Genomic DNA, 21,359 nt, shown 5'->3' with positions numbered 1-21,359 from the left:
TCGAAGTGTAAATGGTTCTCATCATTTCAACTGAGAGTGAATATATATACTAAGTAAATATTCCATTCTACTACTTTTCAAGGTCTGATTCTGAAATTCATCAAATGAACACGGGCCTCACAGCCATGCAAGTAAGTAAAGGTTGAAATGACAGAGGGATGTCTACTGAAGATGAAATCAGACTGATGAAATGTAATATTTATGGACATTTTCACTTTCACTTTACTTATTCTTACTCTAGAATACCTTATCCTACCACTTTTATGAACTGTCAACCTACTGACCATAAGGTATCTTTGGGAAGTTGGAGCCCTCTTCTTTGCAGAGTCTTTTACATTCTGCTGCCATTTTACTCCATATTGAAAAGTATAAAGACAGTAGCTAATAATGTTCAATCATGTATGTTGTGTATGAAGGAATATGATATACGGCATTAATCACCATGCCTTTTACCAAGATGTAATATTAATGACTCACCATTGACTTATGCATTTACAGTATTCTTAAAGCATACATACATGTATATTTCCCTAACATAATACTTTGCTCTCGGATAATTTCTGGTTGTACAAAAGATCTTATTTTAAATTGATAATTCATTATGAGAAAGGAAGAGTTTTTTGTTGCGAATGTGTAATTTCCATAAAATTACTACTTTTAATTTTTAACCATTATAGCAATATTGTTGCAAAAGCACTGACCTCACAGTCAAGTGCACAGGTGTGGGGGATTAGAAGGGGACAAAAGTTAACTCATCAAAAGGATCGCCCCTTTTGCAGTAGTAGCACACTATAACCATGAATATTAAAGCCGTCTTTATTTCGGTGCCTAAATCTAATAACACGCTATGTGCAACAGTTCTTGCCTAACATTTAACACGAGTTTGTAAGACGTTGTGATCGAAAAATAAACCCTAAACCAATCTCTCGTATACCCTTGGCTCTAGTTGAGTACAATTCAAATGGCGCACATTACCTCGGTAGTCACCTTCAAGCTATCCGCCACTCACTTCTGCACGGAATTATCAGGGCGTGCAATGTGGGTTGCAGTCCACACAAGATGTGAGCACTTGTTACGCAACACTTCGGCAAATTGTTCAAGCACGGTTGAGAATCACGCCTGTTCCGGAAAATTGATTCTTATGAATGCTAAATGCACTTTGGGGTCCATAAAGGATCATTTGGCATAAACACAATAACATAGTCACCCCAGTCAAAGACAAATTCCAAATTAATGATAATATTTACAAAAACAGTCGCCATGTCTTAAACAACAAAGTTAGCATATGAAATAATACGCACTATATTAATCCTTACTAATATTTACCGGATATAGTAGCTTAGAATCTCGCCGGATCAACACAGCATTATTCCACAAGCTTTGTATCGCTTTTGGAACACTCACCAGTTGGGCTAAGTTTTGTTTGCAATTTTAACTGTTTCCTGATGGTTCATTAAAATATTCTACGAAATGGTGAAAAAGATCGAAATATAGTTCCACACCGATACACTTATTAAACAAGTCCATGTCAACCACGAATCGCTTAAAATATGTGGAAAATGGTTTTGTCCCAATTACTTGACGCCTATTTCATTTTCGCATGTTCTCATGAGTTGCTTCGGTCTGTTGAGCCAGAGGAGTTGACGTATTTTTTTTAAGAAATAATCGCTCGATGCAAGAAGTTTTTAAAGGTCGATCGCTCAAGGAATAGAGCGGATGTTCAATTAAACGCGAGTGTCGGTAATGATGGCCCAAAATAGGGCAATTCAATTTTTTCTCTCAAGGGATCACTCTTGCAAACTCGCCACTCAGGAAATCGAATGGGTTTATGATAAGTTTTTTAATTACGGTAGCTGAAAGAGGCAAAACTTGCCATGAAATCCACCTGTTGTATGGGGCCCAACTCAGTCGTGACAATGACGCCTGCCCGATACCGATCAAGCAGTACATGGAACTACGTTTACATGCCTACTTCAAAAGGTCATCCGGTTATTCGTCGCCGGACACAAATCTCTGCCGCAACCTAGGTAATGCGTCCCAACTGGTTCCACATTTCAGAAGACTATGACCATAATTCCCCCAGTCGCTTCAAAGATACTCCATTCTTTAATACCGCTAGTCAGTCTAATGGATACTTCAATACCCCTGTCTAAACATGGCTTATCTATACTGATATAAGAGCAGGTCCTGAAAAGGTACCCATTAGGTGTCAATCTGCAAACTTGCATACTATTATCAACTAGACCCTAATTTAGTTTCTAAAATAGAAATTAAATCCATAAAGTCGAGCATTGAATACTGACTGTGAGATATGTTACAAACACTTGATAAAAGAGTATTCAGACTTTTTTCACTAATTTTTTAAATTTAACATTAGATTATTGGCCATTAGTTGATAATTAGAACTTACTTTCATTCCACAAAGTCAGTCTGTAAAAGTAATATTACCATTTTTAATACAAAATTACTTTATTAGTTCTGCTAATCCACAACCCGCACTTATCATCAATTACCATCCAGGATGTTCCTTTTATTTTGAATACACAATTAGATTCTAAGGGACATGCTACAGCAATTATGTCATCTCCAATCTGACAGCCTAGCACCTCATTCAAAATGGGAAATGTAAGTGGGAGAGGAAAACACGCTTCGGTGAATGCCATAGGGTAACATCGTTGCTGGCAGTAATGCAGATAGGATGGAAATATAAGAGCTTTCATATCAACCAAAACAGTTGATTATTCATTATCAATAATCCTTATTACGCAGCAGGTTAGGAGTGGAATTGGAAGTCTCAGGACCAATATCTTTTCTCTTCTGGTACAGTACACAGTTAGCTCCGACTTGTCTCTACTGTTGGTCTAGATACCATTATTGAGATGAAATAATAAAATGCAGAAAGATAATTTCACACATAAATATCCAGAAAAATTACAATTGATGCTTGAACACCCTGGTAGTAAGATGCAGCACTGTCAACAGCTAGAGGAAAAGAAATGTTAGGTGACCCTGTGCTATTACATGAACTAATTCTAGTGCGGTTTGTAAACTGGTACAACTCACAAACATTTTGTGCTTGTCCATGGTTTGCATCTCAAAACTCAATTTTCCAATATTAAGATAAATTGATGTTACCTGATGCAGAAATTTAAGAAAAAATAAAAAAAATGCATGTGGATAAAATTATTGCACATATTAATTTTTGAAAGTTTTCATTTTACGTCCAAATAATAACCACCTCCCATTACAAGAAAAACAACTTTTTTCACTATTTTTTAAAATTTAATACCTGAATATTTGTCATTTGTTGATAATTAGATCATACTTTCATTTCACAAAGTCACTGTCTGTATGAAATCTGAATGAAAGCATAGGTCATTCATAGATGTCATACTCTGTAGATACAAGATAGACTTAATACTGTATATCTCTTCATACATTTTCATTCTGAATTGTTCAATTCAATTCAATTTAAGATTCATTGGATTGGATGACTTTCTTTTTTGATCACCATTTTTGTAAATATTACTAACGCAATGAGCTTCCTCATTTCCAGCACAAGGAAGATTTTTAACTTCATTTTCATCAAGACAAAATAGTTTCGCAAAACTTCCTCAAAATTATACATAGCTACCAAAAATTGCTCTATTATAATTTGCTACTGCAACTAAAATTATCACCGAGTTGCACATCTTTGAGCAAAAATCACTTTGATGTTCACATTTGGTGCTCTTTCACATGCTGCAACACAAAAATATCATAGTTCACACCCCAGAAACAAGTTCACAAAATTAGAGGCCAAAATGGAAATGAGAAATGCATGTAGTTGATTTGTCCGTAAATCAATGCAACACCGTAGTTCCTTGAGACATTATTATCCGAAATGGTTTTCTCTAACGTGAATGAACACAATGTTACACATGACTAATTGCAAATGAAGCAATATAATTGATAATACTTTTAAGGGGAATTTTTTAACTGCTTCTTACTAGTTTATTCGCTTTCCTATAATTCCAAAAGCTAAGGAGCCTCCAGAATACTTGTTAATGAAATCTACCTGTTGTATGAGCAGCCTGCCCCTGATACCGATCAAGCAGTAGATGGAACTACGTTTACATGACTGGTTATACTACTGATCACAAGTTTTTTTGCCGGCAAAAAAATCTGCAACTGATGTTGGAGAATGTAATTAACACTACAGGAACTTACATAGCCACTGCAAAAACTAGGTTGGCCATATTGGCAATTACACTATTGTATTTTAGTGTCTCTGGCTCAGAATTTGTATACACTATCAAGGAGGAAAAGGCAAATGACAAATTTCACGAAAAGCTGAATCCTTAGACAAACTAACCTAATTGCAAATTACTTAAAAAAGGAAAAATGTAAATCCAAAGTTCATCAAACATTATAGGTTGATTAATAAGTGGCAATGGCCCAATTCCAGGTATTATTTATTCTTCATTGTACATGGAAAATGAAAGTATCATACACAAATACAAATACAGCAAAAATTTCCAAAAATATTAATCAAAATAATAGGAAATTGCAATCAATTTATTCTACATCTTTGATTTTTCCACCAAAATGATTTCCAAATTAAATTACATCTAAAACAATGTGAAACACCTAATCTCCCAGAATTAAAGAAACTTCCCTTTCATAACTTTTAAACAACTTATTCACAAAGAGCACATTTCAACTGCAATCAGAGTGTTCATATAACACCCATTTCTATGTAAAAGTTAAATATCCTATTACAGGCAGAGTCAATGGATATCAAATAATGAGAAAACATTTTTAAAGACATGTGGTTATTTTAGGATATATTTAAATTAGTCTGAAGAAATGAAACTGACTCATTTTTGTCCATTGAAAGAACTCGACTAGTACAACACAATCAATGGACAACTGCAGGTACATTTGAGGCAATATTACCACTACTATCTGGGAATACGTCTACAAATATAACTGATAAAAAGAAATTAGTTTACATTCAAACTTAATACAAAATGCCTACACAGTAAAATGAGGACATTTCATTTTAGAAAATAGAAGTACATACATCGCTAAAAACTTGAATAACATTATCACATTTCAACAAGGACTGACTGTTTCATTGGAAACAAAGCATGCTGGATCATGAATTTGTGCAGTACACTGAGCATCATTTAGAATGGTGCCAAATTTCACAGACAAGCTCTAGAGAGCTTACACTCATTTCCTTGAAATGCATGTAATTCATCACTTCAGTGGTAAATTTCACTTCAATTGATAAAACCAGTTGTATTTGAACTAGGATTTCGTGCATCCTAGCTAAACATTTATTTCACAAACAAACACTACCTACACATAACCTAAATAAATAAAATACAGCACTGACCTGAAGTACTGACTTGTTTTGATACAATTACCAAAATACCTTACGAGTCATATAAAAATAAAATGTCTGCATGTAAAAATATATACACACACCACAATAGGATAAGAAGTTGAGCTAAAATTTTTTCCATTTGTTTTCAAATTGCAGTGGAGAGAAAAATGCTTTACGCATCTACATGGAAATTACAATAACAACACTATTAGCTACTAAAAAAAAACGTGAATTAAAATAAAAGGAAGAGAATCAAAACACCTTCATTTACTATACGAAATTTATTCACTAGTCAAATTTTACCAGAGAGAAAATCCACTTCACGTTTCACAGGTTTTCAAAAGAGCAACAAGAACCAGGTCAATGCTATGAACAGGATAACTCTCATACCTGCACACACACACACACATAATAAATAACAATTAAAGAATATAAAATCACTGATTTTGACCTAAGTAGTCAGGAATTCAAATCTGATATGCCCATAGTTTTCATGCATCAAATTAAGCAAAGAACAATTCAATTATACCTATGTTATCAAAACGTCATTAATCAACTATTTTGTCAACTCAATTTCTATTAACTATACATATATTTTTGCGATCTTAGAATGGATTCCTTTTGTGTCCATAAGATTGATTCTTCCTCGAGAGTAGATTCGCTCAACACTTTGCTGTTGTAGAATATAATCCTATGTCTGCGTCTGTAGTGGTAGATCTGCAGTTCCCACTCTTGATATTCTGAAGATTCCATTTGATAAAGATCCCAAAGAGAACTTCTAACCTCACCAACAAAATCTACCGGTTAGATGTCCTTTTAAAGATTATTTCAGCAATAAGCATTACTGTAACAACTTTAATATCCTATTTACCAATAAAAATATATAGGGGTGATTCTCAGTAGCTAGATATAGTATCTCAGGAACTCTGCAGCCTTTTGCTAATTCTAGTAGCATTTTAGGGAAGAACAGATACTCGTTTATGAAATTAGAGAGGCTAAGAATGAATAAAGAGTCCTAAACAAAAAAATTAGATGCAGTTCCAAAGTTTATTTCAATATGTTTATCTATGCATGCCAACAAAAACCATTCTTTCTTCTCTGTATGTACTCTCATGTGACTCTACACAATATTTGTATGCATTGAGACGGTAGGCTAGTAGGTTTTGTTGAATATCTTTTGCCATACCTTGAATTCTTAAAATGGAAGTCCAGACCACAAGAAATTGTAGTACATACATATGCTTGTAAAGTCCTTCATCACTAGTGATTTTTTCAATTCCTTCTAAAATACTGTATATAATAGCTTCAAAGAGATTAAACTCCTGGTGATTCTGGAAAATGGATTATATATCCTGAATACTAGTTTTACGGGAATGATAAGTTCAAGATGGGACAATTGAAAAAAAAACTTTCCATAAAATATATCGAATTTGAAATTAATTCTAACGTAAATGCTGAATTAGAACCCATTTACCACATATGACATTCTTACAAAGTGAAGTCAAATCTGTGTCCATAGCATATTTCCTTACTGTAGGGGGCTGAATAAATTTTCCTAAGCGGAGTTTGCTGACTTTCCAGATAAGTGTATTCATTTAGAGTTATTGAAAAATTAAAACTTCAATACTTTTTTCTTAAAAAAAAATCATAACTACTCAGTCTGCTATTTGTTACTGATTATGGCAACGCCACCATCATTTGCTGAATTTCTAAATCGCTGTGGAGCAAATTATTTATTTATCAACTGACTTGAGTGCTCTTGTAGCTGGTGATTCTTTATTTATAATGCTCATCATGCCCAATGCTAACACAGCTCATGTTTTGATACAAGCCTTGAGTAGAGTTTCTCCAATAAATCTGAAATTTATCCTATATAAGTCATCACGTAATATCAACACCTCAAAAATAATAGTAAAAAATAATTTTAATTAGTGGCTTACAGTTTATCCACTAGATCATATTCCCAATAAATACAAACAAGAGATCACGATTGAAGTACTCTCAAGACTTACTGGGATGCATTTCACATTCATAATGATGAGTGATGATCTAGGCTTGTATGATGCACCGTCAAACAGTACGTGACATTTTTCAGTTAATAAGCTACTGTCATTTCTCATTGTAAAACTTATTGTCTTTTAATTTGGTGTAAATAATTCAGAAAATTACTTAAGTAACAACTTGTTTTCCCCATTACATATCTTGGAAAAAAAATATAAGCGTAAAATGTTATCTTGCCTCTATCTGGTGAAAATTCTAGAGACTACTTCAGACAAAGATGATGGTTGCAGACTGCTTTTTAAAAAATATTACGAGTAACTACTCCTACATAAAATATTCGGCTATCTTTTATCCTACTGTGAAGTTAAAAAAGATACAGCTACCAAAATTTGAAACCATTACCCATTGCTAAAAAATATTTGTTGAAATATGGAACAGTAAAATAAATTTCTGATTGGTGTTCTTTGTTTATACATTTAGGGGAAAAAAACAGGACAGTCAAATGAAAACCAAACATCCACCATAAACACAGTCCACGCTAAAGGTAGCAACAATGTTGTTACACATTGATACTGTAATTGCTGTGGTAAGAGAACTGCATCGTGACAACACAAGCGCACGTAGTTATTGGGTGATGCCCTTGTTGGTGCATGGACTGGTCTAGTGTGTTTGTCCATTAAGTTTTCATTTGACTGCCTCTCATATAGGGTTCAGCAACATAACTTCCTTTTTTAAAGGGGTTTTGCTTCATAAAAAAGGAAGTTATGTTGCCACACCCTGTACATCATCAAAACCTTAATTGCTCAACAAAATAATCTTCATTAAAGTTTCTTTTTCTGGTAAGATCTTAATGGTTCCATACATTTTTTGAGCGGTTACTAAAAAGTGATAGGGAGTACGAATCAGATAAACTTTCATGAAGCGACGAATAGACTACACAATCAAGAACACAAAAATTTCAGTATAGACATTCAAACTATTAAAAAATTTTATTATGGCTAATTCACAGCTTTATTTGCGGAGAAAAGAGGATGTCAAATAAACAATGATGATAAATGGAATAGAGGAGCAATGACATTAATGAAATGACTAAGACAAAACGAAGAAAGGGGACAAAACCTGATAATAATGTTCCTCCATCTTTGACAATTATTTTCATATTTTCCTACATTATGTTTGTTTATTGTTCCCAACTTGAATCCTTGAAAACTTCAATTAATGAACAGCTACCATCAAAACAAACATTTCCCATTGAACGGCATCAATTGGAATTGAATTGGAAGCCTAATGGACAACTAACTCAATGGTATCAACAAGGGAATGAAATCAATCTAAAAAGGCATACTTTTCCACTGCACAATGCCATCAGTACATAACTCATTCCACTACAACAATGCATTTCATCACAATCACACATTTTTCAATGAAAATGATCACAAAACAATTACACTTTTCAGTCACAAGTTCACAAATTTAAGCAAAAGAAAACAAAAAAAAGTTCATCAGTCATGCTTTGGTTTTGCAATGAAGTAGCCAACACGCAATAGTTAAACAATTCACCTCATGGCCAGCATATTCACCACATTTTACTCAGTTACCAGGATAAAAACAAGATGCGAAATGGGCAATGTACCAACTGTTCCATTATCTTAATAAGACTTCCCTGTGAGCTCCACTACTACTTCTCAGTTGATGGGCCGGCATTGTCAGAGTTGGTCTTTGCATTGGAGGTTAACTGCGAAGCCGTGGCAAGTATGATAGCATGCTGACCACCTCCTGAGACGCTCAGAGCTTTCTTTCCCTCCAGCTGCTTTGACTTAATGAACTTAGGCTCATAAACATCGGAGTCATCGTCACCAAATCCAAGTTGACAATTAGTTCCCATTCCCCAGGAATAGACTGAACCTGTTGGACATTGAATGCGGGTGTACAATTAAACGTTTGTCATGCTAGAACTTAGAATTTTAATCATTTCAAACCATGAACCAAATCAATCACCTTATGCCACACACTAAAAGCCTGAATAAATCATAGTGTCCAACATTTCATGGCACTATCAAGTCATTGGAGCTACATATTCATCAGTCAAATATCTGTGGGGTTAATTTACAGCTCTGCAAGTCATTGTGATTATAAAGTAGAGTAAAACTGGAGGACATTATCACCCACAGCCTGCTAAGCACTTATAATTTTTATTGGTACTCAAAAGATTGCAAACCGTGATTTGTGATAGACTTTCCTGGGTCATCTCTGGTAAACAAACAGGTTAAAGACATGACCAACAACAATACACTAGCTTTATGACAAGCAAGGTAGGGACCCTGTAATCTAATAATAAATATTCTATACACCTAAATCCTTTCCGTTCAATTTCGACTATTCATCTACAGGCTCCTGCAATGCACAAATTAATCTCCACTGGTATAGATTATTATGACTCATTATGAAATAAAAATCCGCAAACCCCTGATTCTGAATTCATTCAATGGATTCAGGCGAGAGGTACAAGGAAGTTTTTCATTGTGAGAAAAAAATTTACTCTTTTCCACACGTTTATTGGTAACATACATCACGTTTTGGTTCACAGAACCATTTTCAGGTGCAAGACCAATGGTACAAGAAGATAGTTCAGTGAACCAAAACACATTGCACGTTACCAATAAACCTGTGGAAAAGTGCAAATTTGTTTTTCTCATATACCCCTGGTGAAAGTTGTACCAGGTCCAAAGAATCGGCCGGGGCATGACATTGTTATTTCTGGGACTCCTGGAAGGCACTTTAACTAATTACAGAGCCTCGGCAGCCACAGCCTGGCCACTTAGTATATGGGTGTCTGCATGTTCCGGTCAACTCATATAAGGGGGAACCATACATTTTTTGATACTCCAAAAACAATAAGTATCGTGGGAAATTTTCACAATATCATATTGCTCAAAATCCAAAATCTCCTAATGTCATTTTGGACATTTTTAACTAAGCAATGACTTAACTGTTTTTCCAAATTTACAAAAGTTTATCACCATTTTACTGCATCTTATTCATTACTTCTGTCTATTCTTTGTTACAATCACTTTGCATGCTTAAGAATCTTTCTTATACTTAAATGAAAGATGTGAGCTGCACTACGGTGATGATTTTGTTCTGGCTGCCCTAATTTTTTTCTTTATGATTAAAATAACTTTTAATTATTTCAGCATATTCTTATGCTGAGATTCCTTGGTAAAAATAGCTCAAAACAACACAGATTCTGCTATGATATTGCATTCAAGCTATGAGCAATTGTGTATATTAAAAAAAGACAAGGAAACAGGGAAGCTCGGAGGAATTTTAAATTACCACGATCTGAACAGATAATAAGAACTTAGAGATGACAGGAAGAGAACATACAAAAATCTGTGCATATCAAATACCATTTGCAACAGGCTGGAACTAAAAGAAAAATTTAACATTAGATATCAGAAGGGGGTAGCATCGAGACCATGGTCATGATATATTAAATCTTTATTGTGGAAGCGTTAAGTTTCTTTTTTATCCTCATCACAAAGGAATTGAACAAGTTAAACCTGAAACTGTTTGGATATCAGAACACAGAAGCTCAGGATTTTCAGTTCCCAGAAAAATAACTTTTCAACAAGCAAGAGGGATAGCTACCTACAGAGGTGTAAATGATTTTGAAGGTTAACCTCCATGGTTTTTTTAGATCAGTGAAGTGAATGACCCTTGAATGTGACCCTAAATAAATGAATTACCCTAAAACAAATATTGCATAATATATGCCCACAGAATATGAAGACGAGACTATTCAAGTGTCACCAATTTGTAATTAGTGCAAGAAATATTGGAAATTTCACACATAGGAAACATGGCTGAGGATCCACTGATGTTTGATGTACCATCAAACAAAATTGTAGATTCCAAACATGTGTTACTGTTCAAACTTGTGAATCCAAGAAAACACATTACACAGTGATGTTACCTCATTGTGTTGCTGAAGCAAAATTGCTATTTCCTTTGATTTTCTTAAGGAAAACCTTGCTCAAAGAAAAACTGCTGAAAACTGTTTCTTCTAAGGGCTGGATATATGAAAGGGGGATGCAGTTGTGGGTAAGCAGTGTGGTCTAAGTATCCTGGTTATGGTTCAGTGCAGTTGGGTCCATTTGTTATTAATGATCATGATAATCTATTTAAATGCTTTTCGTTATAAAATTTCTTGATATACTTGTATTTATACATGGGTGTAGTATGACCCTGAATTGATATCAATCCACAAAAATCTTCCCAAGAAATAACATCTTTTTTAGTGAGAAGTGATGAGTAGAGAATCACGACACTATCATTCATATGGCTACATTATAAACAATCTTTTTAATATTCTTGGTAACACTGTGATGAGTTTTTTATTGATAATATCACAAGATTTAAAACAAAGAATTTAGGTTAGGAGTACTAAATAAGCAAGCTTTTTCAATGTTGAGATAAATAAAGGAAACCACTTCTGTCCCTCATAATAAGTAGTGGAAATTTTTTTTCCAAGTAGTGAACTAACATGGACTTCTAAGCAACCTCAGGGGTGTAAGTCTGAACACCACAGGTTAAGAAGCAGTTGGATTTAATTGACAATATGAACCGATATATTTTTTACTGTGAAGGACATAAAAGTAGATCTGGATAAAATATATAATTGTATTTCTTCTTCAATAATGACTTTTTATCAATATTAACGAGTTCTTTAAAACATCCGGTAATGCCTACAGATATATACATATTTACATTGGCAGGAATTTCTTAAGAAATATTTCTACAATACAAATTATTTATATTTGATTATAAAGCTGATTTCATAACTAGAAATCTAGATATGCGAGAAACTTAATTTCTTCTGCTCACCACTTCAATCATCATCCTGATCAATGAGGTATACTGTTTTCTTTATAACCTTGCAGGGCTAAACTTATACAAATTCAATTCACGGGAAAAGCAACGACTCCATTGTTAAGATATCGTATAACATTAGCGTGATTTGAATATTATTCGAGTAGCTCCTGATGTCCATGGGTATGCTACTATATCTATACATATTATTAGATGTGGCAGAAGCCCACTTACCATCCTCTGTTATGGCAAACGAAACTGAAGAGCCACATGCAACCCATTTAGTCTTCTTGTTAGCAATTATTGAAATTGGAGTGGGTGAAGTAGCATCCTGACAGTCTTTGCCTAAGCCAAGACGTCCATATTCCTTCCGTCCCAGAGCATATGGAACACCTAAACACAAAAATAAAGATGGCATTCAACTAAATAAGGAAACGCTTTAAGCTGATAAAAGACCAAAGAAGGAGATCATCAACTAACCCATGTGATCGAGGGCCAATGTGTGATGCTGGCCACCAGAAATCTGCGTCCATTTGTTACCAGAAAATGTGGGAGCAGGCACCGGATGAAATATTGGCTTTAAGTGAGGATGACCTGAAAAAAGACAAAATTATGAAAAACCTCAAAACGGAATATTAAAATTCATAGAAATTGCTGAAAACATTTAAACCATGTTCAATAAGATTTCAACTCTCCTTTAAAGTCCGAGGAAATCAACCACAGGAGTCTCACTTTGGTATGTGATGTACATTCCTTAGTTTACCACGGACAATAAATGCTATCGGCCACACCCAATAAAAACCTTAAAGAATATACACACCTAACTGGCTGTAGTTGTTCAGTCCAAAAACATATATTTCTCCTTTTGATTTTTCTCTTGCAAATGTGCAGTAAGCTCCAGCCCATATTTCATCAAATAATACCTTGAGCTTCAAATGAACTGGCAATGGTGAGAGAAGATGAGCTGAAAAATGAATATTTATCACTGATATTATTTTTCATTCTGTTGGTAATCAAGCAAAAAATAACTTCTGGCTAGAGGAAACATCTTTTGCCACGAAAAGTGAAGAGTCAGGCGTGATATTGTGGAATCGAGACATAATGAAAACTTCGTTGCAATTTTCCACAGTTAAAACTTTATTGCCGACCATGGTTTCGATACACTGTATCATCTTCAGGTAGATGAAGATGATACAGTGTATCGAAACCATGGTCGGCAATAAAGTTTTAACTGTGGAAAATTGCAACGAAGTTTTCATTATCTTTTGCCACAATTGAGTGAAAGGTATTACGGAATAGTAGGACGAAAGGGAGAACATTTTTCAACAAACAGAATGCTTTGTATATATTCACACACACATATATAAATAAACAAGCAGTTAAATAGATGAGAAATCCCAAATGCAAATGAAAATCTTGCCCAAGCATTCCAAGATACTCTTAAAAATAGGGCATGTCTGGGGAAAACTTTACGTATTGTAACCAAAGTCAAATTTATTGTCAAGAATGAACACCTAAAAATTATTTTGTTTTCAGCTGCTTGCCATACTATTACATAAGAGGAACACTACTGAACTGCAGTCAGATAAAAAATTAAAAAGATAAAACCGAGACACCGACAAAGCTACTTTAATGGCGTTTAACAAAAGACAAGAAAACAGAGAAAGAGACAAAAAAAGGCAAGAATAGATTTTGGCCTACTTCCAGGGACCATATGAGAAAATGTTTGGTTCAAGCTAACAAAAGTTTTACAGTTAAAAAGGAAGCTATACACATACTGACAGTACTTGAATAATGAATAACTTTGAATAAAATAATATATGAATGCCCCTGTGATGCATGAAGCTTTCAAAATCTCAATTAAAATTTGCTCGATGTGACCACAGTAACACAATTTTCCAACCACCTTTTCACCCCCCATGGATCAATTTGGAATAATTAAGAGCTATTTCTTTGATCCTTATTGATATAGAAACTTTTCATGTTGTTTTTGTGGAAGTGTAAGGTGTTTTTGAGAAATGCAGAGGTAATTTTTTTCACCTGTAACATTTATTGCTACCCCTTATGCAATCATGGCTGAAGAAAACAAGCGGAAGGAGTAAAAATGATATTTCAAACAAAGCTTATGCTGATAATTTGTCTGGTATCCCAAGTCGTAAAGGAAACGGTGGAAGTTCTGACAAAAGTGATAACAAAATCCCAAATGACAGTGATGAAGATGGAATAATTACCAAGAAAACTGTTCTGGCTCTAACTTTGCAGTATTCTACTGATTCTGAAGTTGATGACCAAAGTGATTTGACTAACACGACAATTGGCAACTTTTTATTTTGGTCGGACAACGACATTATAATTTTTTCAGGATTGGTTATCGTTATGGGGCAGATGCATAACGACAGATGATGTGATCACTGGATAATGGACCCTCTAACAGAAACACACATTGCACAATCATGACAAAGACCACTAAGTGGTCAACAAAGACAGCATTGCATTTGTTAAACAGTGCCCAATTCAATTCTTTTAGGGTGCATTTGGAGCTCAATGTAAAAAAATAGTGAATAAAAAATTCTTGCATGAAGTAGCAAAACACTGGGTGAGTCACAGGGATACAGAAGAGCATATCTAAAACACACGAGAAAAACATTCAAATTTTTCCAAAAAGGCATCCACCAAAGATGGACCCACCAGAAAGACTTTCAATGGACATACAAAGGATAATTAGAGAAAATAATTAGCTCTGGGAAAAGGAAAATTCCTCAGAGACCTAGAAGACCATGTGGAGCCAAGAAAAGGAGATGTGAAACCTGCTTTATGTGTGGATTTTGTTGTTTTCCACTCCATAGAGGGACATGTTGTGAACAATACCACACACAAGTTGATTACTCTGGCACAATCTCTATGCATCAAAATTTCATTAAAAAATGTCCAGCAGTTTAGGAGTTGTGTTTCATTGAATGTTTATACCTTTCATGCGGAGCCACAAAATGGCTGGCCCCAAGGGTTGGTCAACTTAAAAAGACACTGGCACAAACAGTGTTAATATTTCTAACAATGCCAGCCCTCATATCTTCAGCACTGTTCTTCTATGCACCCTCTCCAACTCCCATAAGTCTGTTCAGTAAGTACATCCCATATCCCTATTACATTCAGGATAATTTATCTTATTTAATTTCCTGGCAATTATTTCCCATAGTTTTAAAATCTTAAAAAAAAACTTACACCTACACAATAAAAAAAGTATCTCCGCATTAGGGTACAAAGTCCATTAAATTCTAGCACAGCTCCAACATCTATTTTGGGCTTACGTAAAATTTTGTTTGCATGAGTTAATACTGACCCAATCCATGCCTCGAATTTCGGTTTGCTGTGCGTTCAGAAACTCGTCCCAGCTGTCCCTGCTCACCGCAGCCACATGTGAGGATGTGACCATCCCTGAGGAGGATAACCAAGTGGTCAGCTCCTGATGCAAGCCTTATTCCTCCACCTGACCTGTGGTCATTTCCAAGGAACAGTACTGGCAAACGCTCAATTTGACCAACTACCCTGAGACCCATTGTTCCACTCGAATCCTAAAAAAAAAATAAATTTTTATAGCATTACCTTTTCCCTTGAGGTAATGTCCAATGCATCCTCTCCACCATATGACAAAAGCTGACAAAAACTAAAGGCTTTTGAAGTATAGAATTGTACGTGACTCCAAAGTGCCTATCAATGCAGGCATTCATTTCTCATTGAGAATAAAAATGCAGATTATTGGCGACGACCGAAGAGCAGAAGGTATGTGCAAGTGCATATGAGAACCAAATATTTTAGTGGACAAATGTGCCGAACTCTGTTGAATCTGCCCATGAAACTATAATTTGTATAATGCCCCCTTTACTAATACATACATTTTCAGTGGTCTAGGCTCCTCCTTTCCTGTTTAAAGTGGCATTTAAATTTGAAGATCTCACTTTTCAAATTAAGATTAGCAGAATTTCCGTGCCAAATTTCGTCTCCCTTACCATCCCAGTTCCTCTCCTGTTTTTCCCATCCTGAATCACTGATTTCATTGGCACTGATGGGTCTTCCCTCAAACATTTATTTACGGATGATCTTCATATGGAATAGGGGGAACTATACTGAGCAGTGAAAGTTCATTCTGTTTTCAGCCACCACCTGAAGTATTCATGACCGCCAAAGGGGCATCAATTTCATAAATTCATCTTATTTCTGTGAAACCTAGTTAATTTCTATATTTCAGTAAATTTGGCTTTGACAAATAAACTAATTCCACCAAACCCCATTTTATTTCCAAGAAATTAATTAAATAATGGAACAAAGTGATGTTTCGTGCTTGCGGGCAAAATACTTATGTTGAAATTATTAGCGATTAAGCCAAAGCAAAACATGAAACCAAACTCTTACCATGAATATCCATTTAAGTCACACCCAAAGCAGCCTCACACAATGTTAGTCTACTCAAGTAGAAATAATTTATTTCAGCAAAAGAGTTTGTCAAAGTATAAACCCCTCTTCAATCACCTACCATCACACTGTTATCCTTGAAACAACCACAAGACCAAATTTCTGATATTGCATTGTAAGTGGTAAACAGAAATGGCAGTTAAAGAAAAAGAAAACAGACTGTGAAACAATGCCTTAAATTACTTTGCTTGCTGCGTACCTTGGTCCTGCTAAATTGTAAAAGTGATCAACAAACTCAAAGGCCAATTTAAAATAAGGCTTTTAAGAGCAGAATGGTGGAATGCATTTGCATCCATTGAATATGAATTGACCACAGTAATCAGCTGAAAGGCTAGTTTGATAGGTGAGAGTACAGCACAAAAGACGCAATTGTGATGAAAAGTTGCTCTCTAAATAAATTTGCAGAAGAGGACCAAGCGTTGAATTCTAACATAAATGTTTCATATGCTTTTCTTTCATATGCTACACACTAGTTGTACAATTGAACTTTCATTAATACAATTTAGTTAGGCTCTCAAGTCCAACCAATAAACATACAGGCTCGTAATGACATTAGCCATTGTAAAAGCATTTGTTGGTCCACTTAAAAAAACCGAAAGACTTGAGCATCGAATTGAAAAATAAAATCATCAGTATTATAGATTAACAGGAATCATTTAATACAACATCAAATGATTATTGATGTGAACTTATATCAACACATATTCATACACTAAGATGACAATACCATAACATTCGGTACCAATGCTGCAGGTATCTTTGGTTTGACTGATTACTTTCACTGCCAGCTAGAGAAGTGTCAATAATATTCTGCACAAAAATCCACTCAATAATATACTAGTAGATATTCAAACAAGCTGCCAATGCACTCACCCTAAAGGCACCCCAGGCATAAACACTCCCATCTTCAAGCAGAGCTGCACTGTGAGAATCACCAGCAGTCACTTGAACCACTTTGCCTTCCAGGGACACAGTGCCAGGTGAGAACTCAGATCCTTCCGCACTTGTTTCACGACCTAGCGCACCCTCGTCATTACAGCCAAATGTAATCACCTGGAACACAATGATTATAATTACAACTCATGAAACACTGGAATCAAGCTTTTGGGAACAACAGCATAGCAGACAGAAGTGCTGCTGTGCTCCAGTTTGGTAAAGGAACTTAAAAAGCTGAAGTTAGTTCAAAAGAAAGTGGGTTGGTGGTATGATTGGTTAATAAAAAGACTTGATTGGCAGATGAGGAACCTGGGTTTTAATCCTCATATAATAAAATGATTTTTCATGGAAAATTCACGCACTTTTTTAAGATTAATTAAGAGTAGCGTATGTAACTGTGTCAAATTTTTTTAAGTTATTTCGTTACAAATTATTATTCATAAAAATCTCAGGAATCAATATTAATAAAACAAAGGTTATGTGATTCTCTAGAAAGAAAAAGGCTAAGCTAAACATTAAAATAGGAGGGCAAAAACTAGAGCAGATAGAACAGTTTACGTATCTTGGCAGTGTTTTGGACCAACACAGTCAAAGTAGCAGGGATGTAAAGAGGAGAATTGCACTAGGCAAAGAGGCTTTCACAATGAGGAGGGAGTTGATGACGGGGACGTTGAGTAAGGATGTTAAGAAAAGACTTGTAAAAACTTTGATATAGAGCGTACGGCGCGGAAACGTGGTCAATGAAGCAGGAGGATGGACGTAGATTGGAGGCTTTTTAAATGTGGATTTGGAGAAGAATGGATAAGGTGAAATGGACAGAGAAGAAAACAAACGAGGAAGTACTTGGTATGGTGGGCGAAGAGAGGGGTTTGTTGGGAGAAATCCTATGGAGGCAGGAAAAGTGGATGAAGGGGGTATTGACCGGCAGCGGGATTTTGAAGACTGTAATTGAGGGGAGAATGTTAGGAAAATAAGGAAAGGGAAGGAACAGGATAGGGATGCTGGACATGATGAAGGGAGGAAGAATGTACTCATAGCTGAAGAGGGACCTGAGGTAGGGGGGGATGTTGTGTTTTGCTTGGGGTCATAAATTGTTGAATAATAATTTTGTCCATCCAAAAACCTACCTTAACCGGTAGATTACCTAATAAATATACCTCAGTCTCATAAAAATACAAAGGAATCCAACATTAATGGGGCTGTATGCAGGAATGGAGATATAAAGCACACTTGGGGATTCTACTTGGATATGCTTCATTGCTTGTACCTTCACAACCATGACGAATTTCTACCTAGTTATGCCGGGAAACTTTCAAAAAGCAGAAACAGAGGTAAAAACCATTGAGTTCGCCTTTATTGAAGGTGCCTTTGCCTTGTGAGCAAAGAGATTCAAATCTGAACCCCAGTGATACGATTTTTTTATCGACAAATGTGTACATTGTTTGTCTACTAATCGAAGACATGTAGAAAGGGAATGGAGATGTTGCCCCTAGCTTATGAAAACCACAATGAATCAGTAGGGCAACACGGTAGATGACATTAAAACCACCAAGTTCAGCAGGAATGAAAGTTAAACAAATCTCACCTTGCCATTCTGTGTTAGGCATATGGTGTGCATCCCACCAGCACATGCCTCTACCACGCCTGAAAGCTCTGGCACCAATGAGGGACGTCCTTTCTCCATGACATCTGGACCCAATCCCAACTGCCCTACATCTCCTTGACCCATAGAGAGCACCTCTCCCCCTGGCAATTCAGGCCTGCCAGGGAATTTAACTGCAGCCTAAAAAAGGTAAATTGGAACATTCACACAATCCAGAAAACGGGCAGCAGTTTTGACTAATGAAATTTTCACAAGGAAGCATTTACACGAATGCATGAAAGAACTAAGAATCCAATTTTTATAACAGATTTTAAAGAAAAATGAAATGAGCAAATGGGGGTTTTAAGTTGCTTCAATGTAGAATGAACAAATAAAGTGCAATAGAAATGATCATTCTCTCACCTTCTCCACTTTCTTCTTTGAAGGTAGCAGCTTCTTAACAGGAGATTCTTTGCTTGCATTATTGGAAACAATGGAGCTGACATTGTTTTTTCTGGGTGCTACAACACAAGAGAAAATAAAAGATTTCTGACAGCACTGATTTGGTAAGGGCAGGATCGATGAGTTGTTGAACATTTTCACTGGCAAATAAGTTATACCAAGCAAAATACTATGGAAATGCCTTTTTGAAATCCCTCACTAGGCGAGGTAAGTGAACTTTGCTATCATTCTTGAATCAACAATAGGAATGATCTAATAAACAATTCAAGAGAGTTAAAAGTACAGTCACCAAAATTTGAGCTAATATGCTGCCTTTTGAGTTCACAAGCTATGATTTACCTAGTAAAACAGCTGCAATGTAAATACTACTACAATCTCACCTAAAAGAACCAGTCTAGGTTCAAGACTTGGATAAATAAACTATTATTTTTTACGAGCATTAAAAACAACATGAATTTACATAGAGTGGGGTGGCCAAACTAATACATCGAAGAAATAAGAAAAGGTTTGATTTCACAAACCATACGTAAATTAATTTATAGCACATCGTGGAAAGGCTGAACACAACACATTATACTAATATAACTGTGATTTGAAGCAAGCTTATTATATGATACATACTGAACCATTGCACTGCCATGATAATATATTAGTTCTACTACACATGGTCAAAAATTAAATAGAAAAAAAGATATTGGCTATACAGTCAAATTACAATATATCAAGCTCAATAATACCTCTTCACCATACGAGTAATCTAGGATTGTAAAATGTTCAAAACTGTGACTTTATGGGTAAATAAGGATCAACAGATAAATGGGGCTAAGCAAAGGGGTACGCTGAGATGTACACGATTCCCTTATTCGGGAATTAACCACAAGCAACGGCATGTGGTGACATCATTTCGAGAATGCTCTTTCATGCATGGAACACCAGAAATTAAAATTAACAAACATTCCAAAGATTTCATGCTCCATTTAAACAAATCGCAATTTAAGTGACCATACAAACCTTTGGGCCTTTTATTTTCAACAACAGGCTCTTCAACTTGCGTACTGCGTCTTTTGGAGGTGTCCCTTATCACAGGCATCTTTTCGGTTTCCACTTAAAAGATTGAATATCACATTCAGTTGACTACATTCAATATGCACCGATTAAATAATTATGATCATTTTCAACCCAAGTAACGATGTAAACCAGTGTTTCTTGAATTTTATTAAAACAAATATACTGTTGAATATGAGAATAAGTTATATACCACGTGTGCAATTACTATTTGAAAATCTTGAACTAATTGTGCAGATATAGCACCTTAAATTCTAGCAGAATAATAACAACCTAACAAATTAAATCGATTCTCAAACGAATGCACGATTCAAATAAGCGAACCAGCTAAACGGTCAACCGAATATCGCCTCAAATTCTGTAAATAACTGCCGCCGTTAGAAAAAGACAACACTTGCGACAAAACCGGCAAAACAAAGCAACGCGTTATTGCGTACTCTGCGTAATTTGGATTTGTGTAATTCTGTTCATACGGTATTTTGGCAGTTTACGGTGTATTGACGCTTAATTAAGATATTTTTATTTCCAATTTTAGTTTTGCCATGACCACATCATCAAGATTAATCATTAAACAGGTAATAGTTTAAAATATTCTCA

The 21,359-nt window shown here is 35.3% G+C and overlaps 1 protein-coding gene across 2 annotated transcripts; it reads right to left on the bottom strand.

Moving 5' to 3' along the window:
- Positions 1 to 4,442: 4,442 nt before the first annotated feature.
- Positions 4,443 to 21,128, bottom strand: Rcc1 (Regulator of chromosome condensation 1). Of its 2 annotated transcripts, none has more exons than XM_071592241.1 (10): positions 21,036 to 21,128; positions 20,709 to 20,801; positions 19,659 to 19,756; positions 19,239 to 19,436; positions 17,591 to 17,770; positions 15,588 to 15,819; positions 13,068 to 13,211; positions 12,728 to 12,841; positions 12,482 to 12,640; positions 4,443 to 9,280 (listed from the first exon to the last, which is right to left on the bottom strand). In XM_071592241.1, exons 2-10 carry the CDS (start codon positions 20,785 to 20,787, stop codon positions 9,054 to 9,056), a joined length of 1,431 nt encoding a protein of 476 aa, XP_071448342.1. In that variant the 5' UTR covers positions 20,788 to 20,801; positions 21,036 to 21,128; the 3' UTR covers positions 4,443 to 9,053. The 2 variants fall into 2 exon arrangements, with proteins under 2 accessions (XP_071448342.1, XP_071448341.1); XM_071592240.1 differs by having other exon boundaries at positions 20,956 to 21,125.
- Between the last annotated feature and the right edge of the window lie 231 nt (positions 21,129 to 21,359).

The sequence above is a fragment of the Hetaerina americana genome, unplaced genomic scaffold, assembly GCF_022747635.1.
Source record: "Hetaerina americana unplaced genomic scaffold, ioHetAmer1.1.p SCAF_5, whole genome shotgun sequence".
NCBI classification, from domain to species: Eukaryota; Metazoa; Arthropoda; class Insecta; order Odonata; family Calopterygidae; genus Hetaerina; species Hetaerina americana.
This window is presented reverse-complemented; position numbering and strand designations above follow the sequence as displayed.